This window comes from Meleagris gallopavo, chromosome 6 (genome assembly GCF_000146605.3).
Source record: "Meleagris gallopavo isolate NT-WF06-2002-E0010 breed Aviagen turkey brand Nicholas breeding stock chromosome 6, Turkey_5.1, whole genome shotgun sequence".
Taxonomy (NCBI): Eukaryota; Metazoa; Chordata; class Aves; order Galliformes; family Phasianidae; genus Meleagris; species Meleagris gallopavo.
In genome coordinates, this window is record NC_015016.2 from 46450662 (window position 1) to 46471917 (window position 21256).

General features: G+C 35.3%; 1 protein-coding gene across 4 annotated transcripts in view; it reads right to left on the bottom strand.

Moving 5' to 3' along the window:
* The window catches only part of BBS9 (Bardet-Biedl syndrome 9), a 277203-nt gene that overhangs the window by 186916 nt on the left and 69031 nt on the right, over positions 1 to 21256 (bottom strand). For all 4 annotated transcript variants that reach the window (XM_031553992.1, XM_019616668.2, XM_031553991.1 and 1 more), the window contains 3 exons: positions 20115 to 20210; positions 15514 to 15686; positions 14086 to 14238 (listed from right to left, as the gene is read on the bottom strand). In XM_031553992.1, coding sequence (XP_031409852.1) covers positions 14086 to 14238; positions 15514 to 15686; positions 20115 to 20210 — 422 coding nt within the window. The remainder of the gene's footprint in view (positions 1 to 14085; positions 14239 to 15513; positions 15687 to 20114; positions 20211 to 21256) is intronic.

The following is a 21256-nucleotide window of genomic DNA, read 5'->3' on the forward strand; positions in this document are numbered from 1 at the left end:
AAAAAAAAAGAAAGAAAAGAAAGAAAAAGTAGTATGTATAAAAATATTTAATTTTCTCTGAAAGTTCTAGATTCTTTTCCTCTCTTCATTGTTTCATCTATCTCTTCCTTTCCAAGTAAACCACCTATTATATTCCTCCAGCCCCCAGCATCCTTAAACTCTCATCTTCTTAGTCAATACCAGTAACCATTTAAACACATGTATTCCCCGTCAACTAAAATCTATATTCATAGTTTCCCTACTACTGATAAGTATGCAGGGTGCTTTCCAACACAGTTATCTTGCTTCAAAACTGCCTGCACTCACAACTCTTCCAAGCTTAACAAATCCATTCATGGGTCAGAATTTCTCCTTCCCTAGAATTTCACAACTACCACAAACATTCACACCATGCAAATCAAAAATATTCCCTACTGGTTGCAGTGCCCAGAAAAGTAATAATGAAGGCTGTAAAGGCTCTGGTATTATGACAACAAAGGCAGCTCTGTATTCTGGGGCCCTCAATCTCCTCTCTTTCTCTGCATGCAGTTCACATGCTATGGTCAATCCAGAGACATAGAGCTTGTGCCATAATTAAAACAAAAAACCCATAGGTACACATCATATTCGCTTCAAGTTATCACTCCATCTTCTCTCTTTTCCTCATCTCCAAACACAATGAATGTGCTCTTTCTAGTCACTGCCTTAACATTCTTTCCCCCTTCTGAACTTTTCAAACCTTTGTTCTACCACTCAGATGAAATGGCTCTTAGACTAATGACTTTTCACATATAAATTGCAGGACCATGCTACTGACTCCCACCAAGATAACTATCAAAGCATAATTATCAAGTCAAAGCCTCTGCAACCCAAATGGCCTTTATGCTTCTATCTTCAGGCTCACTGCTTTTTGATGCTTTTTATTTTTTTTATTATTACTAAACTTTTGCGATCTCGTCTCTGTTCCTCTCAGCCACTAGTATGTACTGCAAGTCATTCAGATTGATTTCAGATCTCTGGTGATCTTTTGAATTGAATCTACGAAGGAAATAGCAGATAAAACTGCAGATAAAAAAACACATAACACAGCTATCTTGTCCAGCTGGCAGGTAGACATCTGGGCCTGCAAGCAGACAAATTCACAAAAGGGTTCTAACTTGAGAGTGGCTACACCACAAAAGAAAACCTTAGGTAACGAATACCGTAGAGTAATCCTAAAAGTAGCCTACTGTTCCACTCAGAGAGTTTACAACTCTTCTTCACGATCCTTACTGGTTTGTATTTGCTGACCATTTTCTCTTAGTTCACCAAAACTAACAACATGCTCTGTAGAACTAAGCATCACTTTCACAAGAAGGACCACTTCAACAATCACATTTTTTCATTAGTGAGCGATTAGTGATTCTTAAATGTATTCCCTTTTGTCTTCTTGTAAATCAAGTCTTCGCAATGCTGAGGCAAGAAAAAAAAAATTAGATGAGCTTAACGCCACTCTGGCTTTGCTAAGATTTTCTGGTATGGGAAAGGTCAGTAAATAATTCCCTTCAGACTACAGACTGGGACAGATCCAATAATTTAAACAAAACAAACAATATTAGAAAAGTCAGTAGGAACCCAGAATCATCATGTTGTATAACCACTTTCCTAAATATCCCTATGCTCTTATCACTCTGACCTTCATCTTTAGATGTATTAAACTCAAAACTTGTTTGAAATTTGGTCTACTGAAACAGGAAAATCTTTTCTGGGGGAAAATAAAACAAAGTTTATTCTCTGTTTACACAGCATCCAATACATGGTGTGCCTTGACCTTAACTGGAGTCTGTAGGTACTACAGCAATTTAGAGTTACTTCCCTCTGTTAAAGATTCTGATTTTTGCCAGCATACATCAGTGGCTGTTAGCAATAGCTACTGGAGGCAAAAACACATGGGAATATTGGGGAACTGGTGGTTGTAGCAGACTGCAATACCAGAACAGCCTCCTGCAAGCCTAATCTGATTGTTCTCCAGCCCAGCATCCCTGCCCTTCAACACAACAAGGTTTTTTCCAGGTAGTAGCCTCCTGGTGCCCCAGAGCGTTGTCTTAACTTGGTCAGCAGGAAGGAGGAAGAAGGGACTGTTAGTGCAGCACTATCACTCTGGTGGTCAGAGGTGTCAGGGAGGGCCACTCTTGACAAAGGGAAAGGGGATCAACTGAAGGATCTTAGGGTACAGTGTGGGGAGACGAGGGATCTCCAGTGCCCACAAGCAACTGAATGGGAAACCCAGACTTGCAGACCCTTAGTGTTGCATTTGACCTGTTCCCACTGATTAATGAGCTGAGAATGAACTCGCCTGGGAACACTTCCCACTTCAACTTTGGCAGCATAAGGCATTTTGAAGCCCAGGATCAGGAGAACCAGGGGATCAAGCTGCAACCCCGACAGTGAAAACATAAGCCTATTTAGTGCTTTAAATCCAGGTTCTGACACGGAAGTAACGTTAGAAACCATTCGTGAAAATGTACGGCTTGATTCAAATTATATAAATTTTAACAGATGGATTAAGAAAGACTACATTCTTTTGAGATTTCATAAAAATATTGTGCATAAACAATTTTCAATCTTTGAATTTGTATATGCACGCAAACATTCACTTTTTCTTAGCTAAGTATCTCTTATACCCATTAGCACATATTTTAAGACTAGATTTCCTCTTTTCAGGTTCTGAATACTATTGGTTTTAGCGTTATAATAAAAAGTAACTATACTTCTTGGTGGTCTCTTCACTGCTCTTTAATCAATAATACTCAGTAAAATTATGCCTATATAAAGAAAAAATATCTTAAAGTGACTTTAAACGTGCAGACACATAAGGAACAAGGAAGGAGCCTTTTGTGTCATTGGAAATTTTCCCCAAGAGTAAACTAGAAGGCTGACTTAAATTGTATATATTACCCACAACCAAATATTCTCACACTTACTCTTATTTACATTTTTGAGGGAGAAGGTAACTATATAATCTTTTCGTAATTGTGTCACTTAAACTAAGTCTTCTAAAGGCTAAAGGAAATTTTTGTATGTTATGGTGAAACAAAGGCCAAAAATAAGACTTAGTAAATTCTAAGCAGTTAAGTAAGGGGTGGAAAAGACAGCAGCTAAAATTATGAAAGGCAGTGTAGTCTATTTCCCCAAGTATGGGCAATGGGAAGAGGGGAAAAATGCCTGATTTATAATCTTAATATTTCTACAAGTTTACAGTCCAGCTTCAGATAGACAATAGCATTTAGCTACCAAACATGAAAGCTCTGCTTCTATTTACCACTCATGCTTAGAAGTTCTTAATAGTTCTCTCTATATAATTCAATGTTTAATTTTTTTCTAGCAAAGTCTAAGTCTCACAATTGCAAAAGGAAAAATGTGCAGAAAGATCTTACTAAACTGCAATCTTTTTAAGCAGATTCTCCATGTTTTATCTAGTATTTTATGTATTACAAACTCCTTTTATCTAAATTCTTCCCCCCCCTTTTTTTTTTTTAAACAGCATATAATCTCTTGAGAAAAAAACTAAACATATTTACACATTTACAATTTACATATTGTCTTTTGCTGCACTCTGCTGGAACAACCCACTTTTCAACTGAAAGTAGCATTGTTCCGTATGTAATGCAAAAAATAGAGTAAAATAAAAAGACGACGAATCTCTATTTATTTATTGTGAAAATACAGGTTTGCAGCCCACCAATTTTTCAAACTACAATTTCCATCTTTAAATTTATATTCAGTTCTCTCAGTAATGCCTTATTTTCAAAGACAGAGCCCTTGCAGCAGTGCAGCATCAAAGAGGCTTACAGTGTGATCAACACTGCTCACAATAAAGCTGCAACAAATTAATGTCTCTGTAAGGCACTAAAGAGTCTTCTGGAATATAGATTAGGAAACTCTGGACTTGCACACTTCATTTTAAAAATCCCTTGTCTGATAAGCACATTGATTCCAAAAAAGCAATATATACACAGAAATTCTCCATTTGATCAGTTTGCTCAAATAGTAAAATGTCAAGAGACAGCATAAGTTGCTTCAACGAATAAAATAAGACTTTGAATCTCTTCAGAAAGTCATAACCATTTAGGAAATCTTTAAATCTGAGTTGTTTCACTAAAAGAACCTGAAGAAAACTTACCTGGGCTAGAAAAGAGATCCCAGTTTGTGTTCACAGTCAGAGATATTAACTCCCATAATTTATTCTGGCTGAGGATCTATTACAGAATCATTCAAACATCCCACACGTCAAATGAAACGTGACTTCCTATTAGAAAAATGCACCTGTGATCAAAACAAAGGGTTATGACTTTCCTCTTCCCCTCCTTGCATTGACCATAAACTTCTAAAGAAAATAATGCAAATGGGAAGTAAATAACACAGATGCAATGGAACAGTAATGTCACAGGCTTGTTTCTAGCAGTCTTCTGAGGGCAATGAGGAAAAGCTTTCACTCTTAGACCTGTCCTGGGAGTTGCAAGTACAGATATGTTGGCACCACTCCCAGAACACAAAACAGTTTTCAATTTTTATTATTACCTGCTAAAATTGTGTCTTGGCATTTTTGTTCGGAAAGAAAATTAAGGAATGACCCTTCTTACAACTCTGTAATCCACATAAATCTCAAAACTCCTCTAAGGGAAAAGTTTCCATAGAGCACTTTTTTTTCTCTCCAAAGAGCTGAGCCTCTTGGACAGCCACTGCCTTTACAGATTGCCTAGTTGAATTTGAAAACATGAATAAATGCAGTCAATAATCAACAAATCACTCATACCCACGCATGAATAGTGAAGTAATGATTTCAGAGCTTTCAGGTTTAGAATCTATAAAGGACAAAGTAAATACATACAGGAAGTGTGAAAACAAGTTATCAGAGGAACTACCTACTTCATGGAATAAACTACTTAGCCCAAGACCGGTCAGCCAACAAGTTTCTCTATAAGTGCACTACTGGCATTCCTCACCACGATCCCTACCCCAAGAAAAATCAAATTATACATTTTCAGAAATGAAAAGTGCTTTTCATAGTAACAAAGTTATACACTACAGATCAGCTGTTTCCCTGTTCCATAAATGGACTTCCCACAGAAGAAAAACGTGAGCAAACTGAAGACTTGTATCAGCATAAATTTCTCCATTTGTCTCCAACGGATTTTTAAAAATAAAAGTTGAGTGACATTACAACAACGAATATAAATGGAGAACTGAACTTCAATTTGTAACAGTGCCAATCTCTTCAATTTTTAACCTGCAACGTAATAAAACAAATGTGAAGAAATGATGAAGAAACTATTTGGATACTATTAGGCTTCCAAAAACAAATGGACAGTGCAGACAACAAATTAAGAGCTAGATAAGAGTAAGGGGAAATATTGATCTGAATGACTGGCTAGGAGACAAATCAAACAGAACCTACTGTAGACAAGCTTCCACTACTTTTTTCTGTGGACCTCAGAGTAGGAAATGATGTAAGATATATATTGAGTATCACAGGTATTTCACATCATAGAATCCTATCTAACTGCAACCATAAACTACGACACATTCATATGCTTTCACACAAAGGAAATAAAACAGAAAAAGATAGAACAATAAAATGCAAAAATAACGCAACCCAGAGCACATAAATAAAATACTGAAGATAAAGTCAAACTACAAATTGTTCATAATTTTTGCATTGTACATTTCCCACATCCCATTAAAAAATAATAGGAGAAAGACAATCCTCATGCATGTCAGAAAATAGCTTAGCAGATGTTCTGATGAATTGTATTCCTTATGAATCTGATCAAACAACACACACTTGTTTCCACTAGTAGGTAAAAAAAAATAAAAATCTGAAAGACAGATAATAGTAGTCAAAATATATTCTGCTTTGTGTTTGTTTCCACAATACAAAGAAAAGAAATTGAGTGTATCAGATGCTCATAAAAACTGGGAGAAGTAAACATACCCAGAAGACACATAACATATTGAGACCAGCCCTCTCTAAAATACAAATATTAAATTTGTATTTTCAGGTGCTTATTGAGAAGAAATAGATAGCTAACGCATGACAACACACTCACTAAATAGGAAACAAAACAACAAAACAAAACCACATGGAAAATGCAAAAAGTTCAGTTTTTCTCCAGGAAAGCATGGGAAAAAAAAGCATTTTCTCAAAACTCTGAAGCCCCAATTCAAATTAGGACAGAGGTAAGGGCTACTGTTTTCTTTAACATGACAAATCTAATTAGCTAGCAAATATTTAACCAATAGCTAGAGGTTGCTCTTTAAGTACTAAATAATGACATGTAATTAAGGTACCAAAGGCAAAAGGTTACTAATTTAGGGCATTTCTATGGTGTAGTGCTTAAATTATAGGTTTTGTACAAAACTCATGGACTGGTGCACAAGAAAAAAAAATTCAATTTTAACGGAATGCAGAACAAATTAACATTTTAGCATTATAATACTACTTAATTGTATAATGGGATTTTGTTAAGTGCCACAGAACAGAAAATAAAAGTAACACTCCAAGGTATGCTTGTTAACCTCGTCAAGCTAAATATATTACAAGCCTACTGAAGGCAGTAAATAGACACATTGTAACATGAAAGACTCTGAATTCAAAGGCCTTTAATAGGCTTTGGGTTTTAATAAGTAGATTGGTGCAAAGTGTATAAACAATGAATGAGATAAAAATATGTTATCTGTACCAAGTGCTTTCAGATTTCCTAAAGGGAAAGGGAACTATTCCTTTAAAAATACATTTTAAGACATCCAGTTCCTTTGATGCATAATGCTTCTTTTTCCATCTCTCCATCCTGTCGTAAGAATTGAGACCAGCAAACAGCCTCCAGCACTCACACAAAATGTTTTCTAGGTTGACCAATAGTTGTCTAGCAAAAAAAGATGAATAGCACTTGCAGCCAAAGCTTACCATCTCAGCATCTGAGCAAGCTGGTCCTTCATCCAACAAAGAGCTCAAGCAGATGCTTAACTTTACAATGTCTAAATAACTCCAAAGCTCTATCCACACCAAATTACCAATATTACACCAAGAAACTGGCAACCACAAGACTTCAAAGAGCTAAAGGTAAGCCATGGTGATGGAACATTTTACTTAATAAAAACCTTAACATGATGCCTATAAAGTTATGATACTCATCTTTACTGTCTTCTTGCTTCCTGACTTCTGACCCCTTCACTTCATTACACCTTTTTGCATTAGACACTTTTTCTTTTTCACACTGGCTTCAATTATCCACTATTATTCTACTAGAATAATTAAAGGCTTCACAGTATATAAATACTAACTATGTGGAAGCACAAGGAGCACGTAAGCAGCATGACATACTCTGGAGTGGGAGTCAGGCACTGCGAATGACTGGAGGTCCACTGACATCAGTCAAGAGCATGATTCATATGAGTCATTCTGGGATAGCCATCATCAATGACAAAGTGAAATGTCATTTATGTCACCTGTCAGAGTGCCTAAGGTCAACAGAATAGTAATTAAGATGCTTGTTCTCTGCGCATTAATGGGAAAAAGTCATTGTAGGACTTGATGTAAAATGATTTCAGATTGAGTTAGCTGACAAAATAGCTTGGTCCTGCTGGGCTTACACTAAAAAAAAATAGGAAAATAACCAACTCCAGTTCAGAACTAACATCAAGATCTTCAAGCATTAGATGGCTAAATACTTCACACACTTCAGCCCTCATTTATTTCCCAGTTTTGCAAAAGAAGTTTTGTTTTTCAGGCATGTTTTTTTAATTGTCTTCAGTGTGTATCTTGCATCTTTACTTAAACCAGAGTTTGGAGTAAAATACTATTAAATTACACAGTACTCTCTCTCTCTTCTTTATCATACAGTCAGTCATTGGTATAGTAAACATATAAATTGATAACAATGAACACAAGCATAAAGAACATTTCACTAAATCTGAGTATTAAAGTCTCTTACATAGCAAGAAATTGAAACTAACATGTACTTGTCATCCAACCACAATGTGCAATTATCATCTGCTGTAAATCAAATAAATTGGTATAACTTACTGTAAGCTATAGCAGAAAATGATCTAGTTTGCTATGTTATTTCAACTACCTGAAGGCACAGAAACTGTGCTTTCACAATCACATCTGGGTAACCAAATTTAAATGGGCTATTTCACAAAGACCATGTATGCAAACTTGCAAAGCCATTACATCTTTCACCACGTACAATAACTAGTTGTTTCCAGCTCTAATGCTTTTATGACTCAGTTGCTACTGTACCACAGAATTATAGGGCTAATAAAGAAAAATTACTGAGAAGCATGAAATAAGAGGAGTTTCCATCTTTCTATGAAGATGGCATGCAGTTTTTTATTCAAGTTTTGCTTATGCTACTTGCATAACAATTCCTTGCTTGCCTATAGAGTATATTTCTTCCAGTGAGACAGTCTGGCAATACTTTAAGCTTCAGCAAAGGTATCCAATATCTCAAATTAAAAGATGCTATAAAGATTCATTTCAAATAAATAAGACATCTGTATTTGTTTATCTTGGGAATTGTGGCCCACTGGTTCCATTTTCAGTTATTCAAGTGTTCATAGGTCCTTTCTGTCCCTAGAGAGATGAGGGATCTCATCTCACAAGGGATGTATGGCCTGCATCACATTAGGCTGAAGATAGAATACACAGCCTTGCAAAAATAGTATTTTTCCCATTGAAAAAAGCACTAGTTAAGGAAAAGTGAATTAGATGAATCCCTTCTTGCCACTGCCTTTATATACCAAGAAGATACAATCTGGCTGTATCCCTGAGGACTGAATCAAAGTTTGAGGAATCCTCTGACAACAACTCTAAAATAAGACCAAGACCAGTGGTGGGAGGTGAATTCACCTCTGGCCCTTTGATGATTTGAATGGAGAAGAGAGTTTCCAAATCAGGCTATTCAGCAGTTCAGGGGGGGAAATTCAGTAGACATGGCTGAGCGAAGCTGAAACCCTTTTTTGCTGAGAATGTGACATGACAGTTGGGCTGAATGCAGCTCAGAAGACCCTAGGTGAGGTGCTCTGTGCCTCAGCTACATACACAGAGATTTTTTACTTCCAACTCTTTCTTCTTGTGACAGTGGCAGCCTTTTACATGGGTCTTTAAGCCTCCCTCAGGAAGGGCAATGAGGACTGATGAAGACAGTAGCATCAGTTTTACCTGTTTGTCCCATAAACTAGTTGATCTTATGTGAAGACTGTCCCTCACTGAAGCAAATAATTGCTACCACAGACTGAAATACAGAAGAGTTGCACCAGTAATCTCAAACACATCCCAAGTTAACTACTTTATGACAGATTTGGAATACATCTTCAAATAAAAAGGAGCCTTCATAGTACAAAATAAGTCTTAGAGAAACAGATACATAAGACTGTTCGAACACCAGTAAAATAGAGAATTTTAATTACATGTAAAAGCCAATAAGCTATCTTTAGTGGTCATGAAAAAAAAAAAACACAACACAACTACATTAGCAGAAACAGCTACAAAATGAGAAGTTAAAAGTAACTCCTTCAAAGAACAGCATATTTATTCAAGGCAAAAAGAGCTAATTTATACCATGGGTGCAGTTCTCACTGACATTATCTGGGGAAAATGACTACTACAGGAGTGGGTGTGATATATAGCCTTTGAGTCACGCATGATAAACCCTAATGGTTTTGCTTTGAGGTAAAGTCCTTACTAATCAAGCAATGAATCATTCTCAAAATGTTGAGTTCCTGAGGCCATGTGTGTCAGAAGTGAAACTCTAGAGTGAATAATCAATCACTAAAAATCAGTTTTGAGATTTTTATCAACCAATTAATAAACAAGGAAAGGAGCTAAGGGGCTTGAACAAAGAGTTAATGGACCTCTAATGACACTCTAAGCGTGCTTTAGTGAATAGAACATAATGAGTTTTATTTGCTACTGACCACAAGTCACTAAAAATCGAAGTGTTCTATGCACTGCAAGTGTTAAAATACTGCAGAAACAGCACTGGCACTTTTAACAGAGGATAAAATTATGTTGAGCTAAATACGTGTATATACTTAATGCCCATACTTATTTAGTGTTACACCTCTATAGCAGATCAGAGATTAAGAGCCTAGGTTATGAAATCAGTAGATGGATGTGAAGCATGGAGAGAAACAGGAAGATGTTTATTCATTTCTTTAGCACATTAGGTACTGCTGCAATCAGCTGTCATGGAACTAAAATGCTGGCTCTCACTTATATGATATATGATATTGAAAAGACATTCAGGAACAATTCTGAAGACTAAATATATGATAAATTATGTATATGTACACATACATACACAAGTATATCCTTTTCTATTACTGCCTATATATTGGCTTTTGCCTTCCTAAATGTGGAGTTTACCTTTGATATACTCCTCATTCTTGCGCTGAAACTGCTATGGAAATATCAAAAGGAATTAAGGCATCTAGCAGTTAACAGCCTCAAACCACAGTGTCACTAGCCTTGAGGACTTCCAATTCCCTAAGCCAAAAAAAATGGGAGACAATCTAATCAGGTGAGTTTGGAACCAAGTCCAAAGAATAACAGATCAAAACAGCATGTCTGAAGAACAGGTTAGATCTCATATATCTCAAGGAGAAGAGGAACTCTTACATGTGAATAAAGCTTTCTTGGGCACTGGTGACAAATTCCTATACAGTTTTCTTCAGTGTAAAGAATTCAAATGGATTTTCTTGATGGAATTACTCTCTTTACTCTAAATGGCAATTCACGGTATCTCTGACTGGAAGCAGTTCAATCTGTTGACCAATTCTAAGAGATTCACTGACTTTCCAGTGTTGATAGCTATATTAATAAAAAAAGCAATACAGGAAAGCTGAAGGGAGAACAGATAAAGGAATCAACGCTGAAATTAATCTTTAGCACTTATGTATTTTTTCCTATTCACTATAAATACTAACCTACGCTCACCTCTCCAAAGATTGGAGGACTCTTGGATACTTTGTTCTCATTTCACACAACAGATGTTTTAAATGAAAATATCCTTTATGCATGGATTTTACAAGCTACAATTGATAAGCAGATTTCTAAAGATGCAAGATACAGATACAGGCTATATACTAAGGAAAGCTAAATGAACTAGACATCTGGCTGTTTACAGGACAGTGTCTGAAAATTACACTGAAAGTTATTTTTATGCTGCTTGCAGCCAAGTATTTCTGAGGCAAGCTTTTCAGTAACAACATAAATTAAAAAGATAATAGAAGAAAACAAATCAGTACCTTAAATAAAGAAAAATCAATCAAAAAATAAGGATCCATTCAATTACGAAGCCTAGTTTTCCAATTTGCACAACTGTGTTGACCATACGTCAAGACTTGTCGTGACAGTCTATTCCTAGTTCATGTACTTGTTGTTTCCAACAACCACTATTAAATTTTAAAGGGAAGATCCATAAGTCTTTAAGTTCCTAAATATTTTTCTAAATCAGCAGACTGGGAGTGTAGAGAGACATTATTAGTTATTCCACTGAGCCAAGGTCAAGAATTCTGGCATCATCCATCTTGTCTGGATGGCTACTGCACTGGCTAGACAATTAGCACACAAATTGTCACTGATGATGGAGAAAAAGTTGATATTTCAGTATTAAAAAACACAAAATAGAAGTTTTAAAGAGGGGTGATGAATAAGCCTTAGAACATGGGATGATCTATGGCATTGTGCAACAGTGGCAAAAAAGAACGGGAAGGAAGCTAAGGTTTATTACACATGATGGAAGCATGACAATACAAGATAAACCTATCTGCTTCATGATTTGTTTTAATTTTCCTTCGTTTTGTTCTAGCACAATGCAACATAGAGAAGCTTGCTTTGTCATCACTTTTTTTTTTAACTTTAAATATACTGAGACAAGATTGAACAGTTCAACTACTTCAACTTGGCTAAGCAACAGTTAGTGCCCTAGAACTCCACCCCCACATTTCATATCTATCCCTTCTCTTCTTTCATAAAAGAATATAAAGGCACAAACCTTTTGAACACTGTTACTGAGTTAGACAGCTTACATCTAAATGTATCTAGTACTACTTAGACTGGTTGGGTTAAAAATCCATGTGAGTCAAAATAATGGAATCATCTGATTCTTAGAATCCTTATTGTTAATTCCAGCTTGTACCTGGAAATCCCAATAACACATGTCAAGAGTCAACACATGAAAGTTATAATTCCAAGGCAAGTACCTGAGGCTACTGCCAAATTATGATTTTTTTTGATATCACAGAAAACACATTGGAGAGATTAAAGATCATTCAATTACACTTTCAAGAAATAACGAGTCTCTACTAAGTCAACGTTACATAAAAAGTACATATTTTTGCAACAGCTACCATAAAATTTGAATATGAAATTTCAGCAAAGTCCTTTAAATCAAAAAACATCTATGTAATCTCAACTACTTCAACTACTTACAAATTTATCCAACTAAACTTTTTTTTTTAGAACAAGAGCTAATAGCATGGTAAGAGCAAATTGCACCAGTAATTTTGTTTTAAACCAGAGTTTAACAATTCATCATTCACAGGCACGTAAATATCTATTTATTTTCAATGATTTTCACATGGTCTTCCTTCAAATCAGTCTTAACACAGTAATGACACTTCTGTTTTTCTACTATACATAATTACTACATATACAATATCTTTTCCTTTCAAAATAGAACACTGTACATTGTTATTTAACTGCTGTAATACTCATTCAAACCTACTTGGATATACATCAATTCATAAAGACAAATTCTAGGAGAAAATACTAAAAAGGAGTAAGGAATAAAAATAAAGAAAACCTTTCATCACTGCACACACCTGTGCCTGCTTGTATCTTTATCCCTTATTGTGAAGACGAAAACTATGGCTCCTAATATTTCTACTAGAAAAACTGCTATACATTTTCTGTATGACTGTTCTCATTTAAAGAAATAAAGGAAGCAGAAAGAGATACCTTTCTATCAGGCCAGACCAGAAGAGATTACACCACTATAGCTTCAATATACGTGTGTGTGTGTGTGTGTACACGTGTGTATATGTTTGTGTATGTAGATACACAAACATGTATATATAATAGTAATTCTATTAAGAAAGCAGCACATAGAGTTCAAGTCCTACAGACCAAGTGAAACAAACAGTACTCAAAACAGAGATATTCATAATAAATGGAAATTTCTTCCCAATTGGTTTTAAGTTTAAAAATAACATTTCCACACAGCAAAAGTAAACTCAACAGACCCACTTCTGTTTATCTGTAGGGATTATTTAGTTGTGCCATTTCAAAGCGTTAAAAAAATCATCTGTGTGTTAACAAGACAAAGTATTTTGCAACATAAAAAGTTTTAAAAATCATCTCATAGTTAACTCATTAACAGTAAAGATGCAAACACTGTGTTTCTCTTATGTCCAATCACAAAAGGAAAGGCACTTTTTCTCTAATTTACAGAACAGCTCCATTAGAGCAGACATTAAAACTATTCTTCCTTAAGCGATGTGGAGTTGACGCAGGAGAAGGGGAGAAAACAGTTTTCTTCTTTGTCATGTACTTGTACTTCCAGCATGAGGATGGTTTAGGAATACTTTTATTATCTTTTTCTTTTCCTTTTAAGCATCGTTATTCTATGGTGATTGCGTTTTGAAATCATAAGAACATAAAAGCCCCATGCAGAAGGACATGGACAGCCTCAGACAAATTTGTTGTGAATGTTACACCAGCCAAACCATTCCACCAGCACCATAAAATATTTACATAAGCTATGAACTATAAAATACTTTCACATGAACTATAAAATATTTACACTACCAACATCAGCTAGGGAAGAGTGATGTGTTATCAAGCTGGTGTGACCCAGCAGCAACAATTTTGTGGCAACAGATTAAATAAAACTATTGCAAATCATCTGGAAACTTACAGGGAATATTAAGTTAAACAAATTACTGCTCCTTGGACTCTTGTATAGTACACATAACCAGGAAAGCATAGCTTATATGCTTGAAGCTAAGTTTTACCAACAAAATAAAGAAAGATTATGTTCGTAATCAAACTGTACTGACCTCTCTGAACGTTCCTTCTAGCAAGGTGTCCAGATGTTGAAGAGGAGCAGGAGTTTTATCTTTAAATCGTGTCAGCAATCGTCGCTCAATAGCTCTGAATTGTATGGCCCTTTCAGACAACAGCTCCTGAAATTTTTCAGCATTCAAGCGTAGCTGCAATTAAAACATATTCAATAATTCAGATTAAGGGTTATGTGCATTTCATATGTCCAGTCAAAATGAAATGAGAAACAGTAAAATTCTTGAGAGCAATTATTCATTCAAATACCATTGGTGTGGTTAATTTTATACTCCTCGTGAAACTTACTAGCACTTTCAGGGATCACTATTTGCTACTTAAGTCAAGAATAATTTCCAACAGCCAATATAGTATGTATTAATGCATAAGTATCTTGTCAAAGAGCCTATCAATAAGAAAGAAATTTCACCACCAGAATCTCAGGATTTCTCCTCATATTCATATATTATATGACACACACATACAGTGGACTAGGCTTGTTATTACTGTAAGAAATAAATGGTTATTCCTCTAAGCATGAATAAAAGCAATAAAATCTGCACTGACTGAATTCAACTCAAATGAAATCATCTTTATTTTCTTATTTATCAGGTACAGCAACCAGCTTTCTTGAAACATTCATAAAACATTGAACATCATATATTAAATGCCCAGGTAATAAAAAATTTCTGTTTTATCTTTATAACCAGCTTCATATTTTCTGTTACAAACCTCTAAAACAAGCAAGTCCCTTACAGAAACTGCAGTCTTCAAAATAATATCATTTGTATAGCTAACATGCTATAACTAGAATCAGAGAAACACACAATCATAGAATGGCTTGGGTTGGAAGGGACATTAAAGATCATCTAGTTCCAAACCCTGCCATGGGCAGGGTTGCCACTCACTAGACCAAGCTGCCCAGGACCCCATCCAACCTGGCCTCAAACAGCTCCAGGGATGAGGCATTCACAGCTTCTCTGAGCAACTTGTTTCAATGTCTCTCCATGCTATGAGTAAAAAATTTCTTCCTAACATCTAATCTAAATCTCTCCTCTTTTAGTTTAAAACCATTCCACCTTGCCCTGTCACTGTCAGACTCTGTAAGAAGTTCATCTCCCTCTTGTTTATGAGCTCCCTTTAAGAACTGCAAGGTCTGAATGAGGTCTCTCTGGAGCCATAGGCTGAACAAGTTCAGCTCCTTCAGCCAGCCAAAAAAGGGATGGAGCATCAGATCATTTGAGAGTAAAGGTACAACTCATAATTTTAAGAAATACCCAGTGCTGGAAAAAAGTCATTATCTCAAATACATCTTCACATTTTAATTTTGTGTGTCTGTGATCACAGTTTTAAATGGATTGTTCTTAACCATAACAAATAATCTTGAACTTGGACGACAGCAGCAGCTATTCATATGCTGTGTGACATACCTCGAAATGCCGATCAATTAGTTCAAAGTACTCTTGCAGAGGAACAGAGCCGGAAAACGTACAAGCAAAGTCTTTGCAATTTTGCTTTTTGAAATGTTCTTCCAGTCTCAGTGTTAATTCCTTTGTTATTAGCCAAAGGTCTTCCAGTTGATCACTCTGGATCCTGTATCGTTCTTCGAAAAGAAGAACAAGTACAAGACTTACAATACATACATTTAAGCCATATATATTCACTATACAACATAAATAATACATAGGAATTTAACTAACTTTATAAATGCAAAGTCTGTAATAGGGATTTTCACAGAAGATATGTGCTCACTAGCATTAAAGAACTTCTGTCCTGTACCATTGGCCTGTTTACAAAGCACAAATAACTATGAACTACTACAATAAAGAAATGAGAATTACTGGATGATATTAAGACCTAACAACAGGCTGCCTGCATTCCCTGGCATAATGCAGCCTTAACAAGTTTTTCTGGGCCTGGAGGCAGAGGCAGGCTCGATTCACTTTGGATCATGAGAGAAGCACAGCATCCTCAGCAACTGATAACAGTTTTATCAAACCAACTACATTCCACATAAAATCTTGAATGCCTTTTGGAAACATAGATCTTGAGTTCTTGGACAATACATTCACTAATATAACTTTTATTACATCTCTATTTCCTATGATATCTTCCAGTAGGGATCTGTTACTCACTCTGTAGTCACAGATAACAATATTTGGTTTTCTTAGTGCTATGCTTCACTCTAACAGATAGTATTAATCAGTGTCTTATCAATCCAATATACAATATAGTTTTGTTAATGTAGCTTAGTGTAGAAAATGTTAATACAATTGAAATGAAAAAACACACAGATTCTGTTAGCGTTCTCTATCCCAAGTTCATTCATTATCACATTTTAGTGAATTTCAAGTTATCAGAAGAATGGGGTGAGTTCTGTTTCTACTCCATTTTTGTGTAGTTCTGTTTTCCGATTTCAGGATATGAGAATTAATTAAATATTGAAAGAAAAATGGTTGTGGATAATTGTATCTCTTTTTTTTTTTGTCAGATACATTTTTATACATTTTCTAACAGTATTTTATTTCTTGGCGTTATCTATAAATGTTATCCGAAGGGAAAGACAAAAAATCAACTATGAAGAAGCAGAGTTGAAGTTTTTTGATACAAAATTCTTCTTTTCAGTCTCATCAATAAGGAACACAGTATATCAAACGAAGCAAAATTCTTTAGAAGTTGAATGCACTATTTAAATTTTTCTCAACATCAGTATTTCAAATTGTTTGACATTACCACTGGCATCCTTCCCAGGATACACATTTCACTGAATAGAAAATGACAAATTCTGTTTACAGTGTAAGAGGAAAGAAGCAAGTTTTATTTAAAAACATGTCTGTTAAAGAAAAGAACACCATCTGCTAAAGATAACATTCAACCTAATACCCATATTTTTAAATACTCTCAATGTAATGGCTGGATTTAGTTCAATTTATTATCATACTTTGCCTTAAGTGATTTTTCCTTAAGGGAAGTTAGCTCAGATGTTTTCAGACCAAATCTACAGACATTCCACACATAATTGACATGTCTAATACATTAATGATTAAAATTGATAAAAATAATTTCCTTCAAAAAGCAAATTTAGATTCCACGTACTGTTTGTTAGTCAATACAAACAAAATCTAATTTTACCATGACCTGAGTAATCATTTGCTTTACATGACCTTCCAGCACTCAAAAAGAAAGACAAATTACATTTAGAAGCTGTAGGAAAGTGAGATTCCTTAGATGTACTAAGTATGTGCTTTAATGTTGAGAAAAATAGAAATGGAAAATAGAAAAAAACTTTTATAATAGTTAACCTATTTGTGTCAGGTTTTTGGTAAAAATAAGAAGATTTCTTACAGAGAATTTACAATTGATTATTTTCAGAAATTCTCTCAAACAGAAAAGCGGAAGACTCAGAGGATCATTAATAGGTAACAATGGCTTAAACATCACAGCATACTAGTTCACCCAGCAATAAGCATGATTAGTTGCCCTGCCAGTAGTTTATCTGCAAGAAGCCTGGAAGATTCAGTTTGCTTTTCAGCTAGGAAGCCCTTGGCATGAGGAAAAAACAATTACGAGCAGCAGTTAATTCTTCTTTACCCTTTGATTAAAACCAATTTCAAAGACATTTCAACAAAAATATTAAAACTTTAATCTACACAAAGTTCATTTTAACTTCTAACTGAAAAAGAACTTGATTCTGGGTGTCTTTAGAGCAGACATTTTGACAAGCTGAAGTAACATCTTCAATTCCTACGCTGTTTAAAATGGATTAGTTAATTAAAACAAATGTGAATACAGATGTCATTTTTGTCTGCAGCTTCAGAAACCCAACCCAACCTGGAGACTTTCACTTCTGCGTGCAGCCTTTCCCATCCAGAACTTAAGGTCTATTCAAAAAGGAATATGGCAAAGATGTGCCTGTTGTCCAATACTAACTTCTTTCATGGAAAAAAAGGAACAAGGGTCAACCAGCTCCAATGATTTATATTTTTTTTCTACCACTATTTATCCACATATACAATTTTCTTTCTGAAGAACCTTTCCACAATGACTGTGCCACACAATCACTTTTATCAAGTAAAAAACTCAGCAGTATTATTTCGGTAGCAAAATAACAGTACCTCCCAAATACAACTTCATCCACATTTATTAGTCCTGCATAGGGTCTGCCTACTCAAGCACAGTAATTCTAATGCTATAAAAGTCTACCAAGGCATGTTTTTGGATTATGGATATTCTGTGCAACCCCCATACGTGCCCCATGCCGAGAAATTCCATAACCAATTCAATCCAGTGCATGTGGAAATGCTGGAAACAGACCACTACATGAAAGTAGGCATCACGTAACTCATTTGTTTTCCAAAGATTCCCAGACAAGATAAATGAGTAGTCACACTAAGAGAAAAAGTTGTTTGAATCTCCTTTGTGAAATGAACAAGTAAAGTAGTGTGGGAAAGTTTATATTAAGACTGCAAGCGTCATTCTTAGCGAGTGACTAAAGAAACCTGTAGGAAAAACTTGAGGGTTTGTATGAAGAAACTAGAAGTTATAACCTCACTAGAAGTTGAAATATATTCATTACATAGATAAATTTTTCCCCTTGCACAGTACCATCAGATTTTGCAATAATTCAAATAAGAGGTTTAAATGGTAATCCATAAAAAGAAGTTACTTAGAAATCCTTTTAATTCTTCGGTTTCTAGAAACTATCGTTGTATGTCCAGCCAGTTCAAACTTTTTGAAACCTACTGTCTATTCAAACAAATGTCAAAAACAAACTAACAATGAAACAGCACACAAACAGTGCATAGCAACTAATGCAAATGCATTTGAGCCTTAGAAATGTAAAGTGATGTTTGGTACAAAGAAAGGCCTTTAATAATTATTTTCCAGCTGGTTTCTGCATGTAACACATTTGACTACATTATAAAGAGCATTAAGTATTATTTCATAGCATGCAGTTGACATCATCGTCATTTATATAACCAATCATGAATTCTACATTTTGAAAACACACTGAGGAAGATTATTTTCGTGTTGAAAGAATTTCTGATCAAACTAGCCTCTAATTTTTCACTTACTCAAAATAGTTTTCATAGAGCATTCAAACAATGTTCCATTTGAACTCCTTGCAACGTGTGGTTGGTATTTTAGCTTTTCAATTTCTCAGTCTGCTGTATTAACTGAAGAATTTCTGCTTTACTGGCACTGAAAGTACTAAACATAACTGAATTGATTTTGTTCCCACACATACAAGGGAGTTTAGCAAGATGAGTAGCAATGCAAGACTGTAACTCTCCAAAATTATGAAAGCTGACTTACTTTAATTTAAAAAGAGCACAAACACAGAGATCATTGAAACATGACTACTTAATTCACTAACTGTCCTGTACACTAGATGCTGCACAAGGTAACAGCATATCTACATGCATCTTCACACATTCCATAAACATGGTAAGAAGTACAGAATCAACATGGTTGAATCCATAGCCCTAAATTTAGCGATTTACGGGTAATTACTGATACAGGCATTTACTTAGAGATGCACCTGAATAGGGTTAGATGCCTAATTAAATCTAGCATTATTGAAAGTCAGTGGACAGTCAGAAATCAGATTTGTAGTCCTTCTTACAAATTCCAGTAGATGACTTCCAAACAGAGATCTTGAAATACATTTGAGGAAAAGAGGTAGGCTTTTTTGTTCGTTTGTTTTTCTACATGATCACAGTGACAGTATTAATTCCTGATTTTAAATATTGCTAAAATAACAACAAAAGAAAAAACAAGTTCTCCAGTGACTGTATAGTATATTCTGAGTATGTTTTTTGCTTCATTTCAAGATTTTGTGACTACATTAGCAATATTATTAGATATTTGACAGGGGATGCCAAGACATGATCAGTGAAAACTTTTAAGTTCCTGTGCAAATAATTAGTCATTTTTGTATGATTCTCAGTTTGCTCACACACTATCCAATTAACTTATTATCTACTATGTTTTACAAGACTACAGACTTCTACATTTTAATAGCACTTACGTGATGTTTTTGAAGCAAGAAGAGTGATTTTTGAACCTGATAAGAACTGAAATCCCAGAGCATTTGCCTGGTCATCCTCAGATGGATCAGCAAAGTCTAGAAGAGAAAAAGAAATCGTTGTCTATAATTTAGCTCCCACATACAACAAACTTCAAGCTGTAGACAGGACCATATCAACCTTTGCCTTTCCTATACTACTCATGCAATCTGAATTGCATGATATTGCTTCCCCCCTGAGAAGTACAGTATATCAGGAGTAGATTACTATATGTTCCCATTGTGTATGTGAAGTTGAGCTACACTCAATTCTTACATGGAATTGCCTAGGCTTGGTAAACAGAAGATAGCTTTCTCAGAGGTTCAGTCTGTGTCATCTAGTAAAAACTGCCTCCTGTACTGGACGCAACACTGCAGGTTGTCTTTTATCAGACACCTAAGCAAAAATTATCATCATGATAATGTTCAAGTACCTTCTGGTTTCATCCCTCAGCAAAGAGGACAACAAGCAGCTAACTTACTAGTATTAGTTACTCAGCAAATCTATGCGTGCCAACATCTCTTTTCAGTGCATTTATTAGACCACAACAAGTTCAAATCTAATATAGAGCATTTTAAGAACTATTCCAAGAAATCTGTCCTACTAACTTCTCCCTAAAAGTAAGATAGAGGAAACAAAAGAGATACCATTTTTACTAAGGAGTACAACAAAATTGTAAAGTTTCTCCAAAGACCATATTATAAACAACTTATAAAGCATAATATGTTTGTATTTATATTTCACCATTTCATCAGACTGCCCTTCTGCTGCCATCAGATGCCAACAAAATGTAACAGACTATTGGCAGAAAGGTTCAGCCCCTCCTGCCATACCACCAACATCCACCTCTGACATCATGGGCCAACACAGCAAAACAGGAGGCACTGCTTTCAGAGCAGACCTTGTACTACATAATCTTTCCAGTAACAGATGCAGCTCCACCTTAAAAACACTGCATTGAAGTTGTTGGCCCACACAGCACTCATCTCATCAGAAAACAGTTCCAGAACCTTTGTCCTCTGAAGTTCAGAACTTTAATCACTGCCAGATTGAACTTATTCACTATCACTTTATAAGCCCTGTTTATTCATTTTCCTTCTTTTTT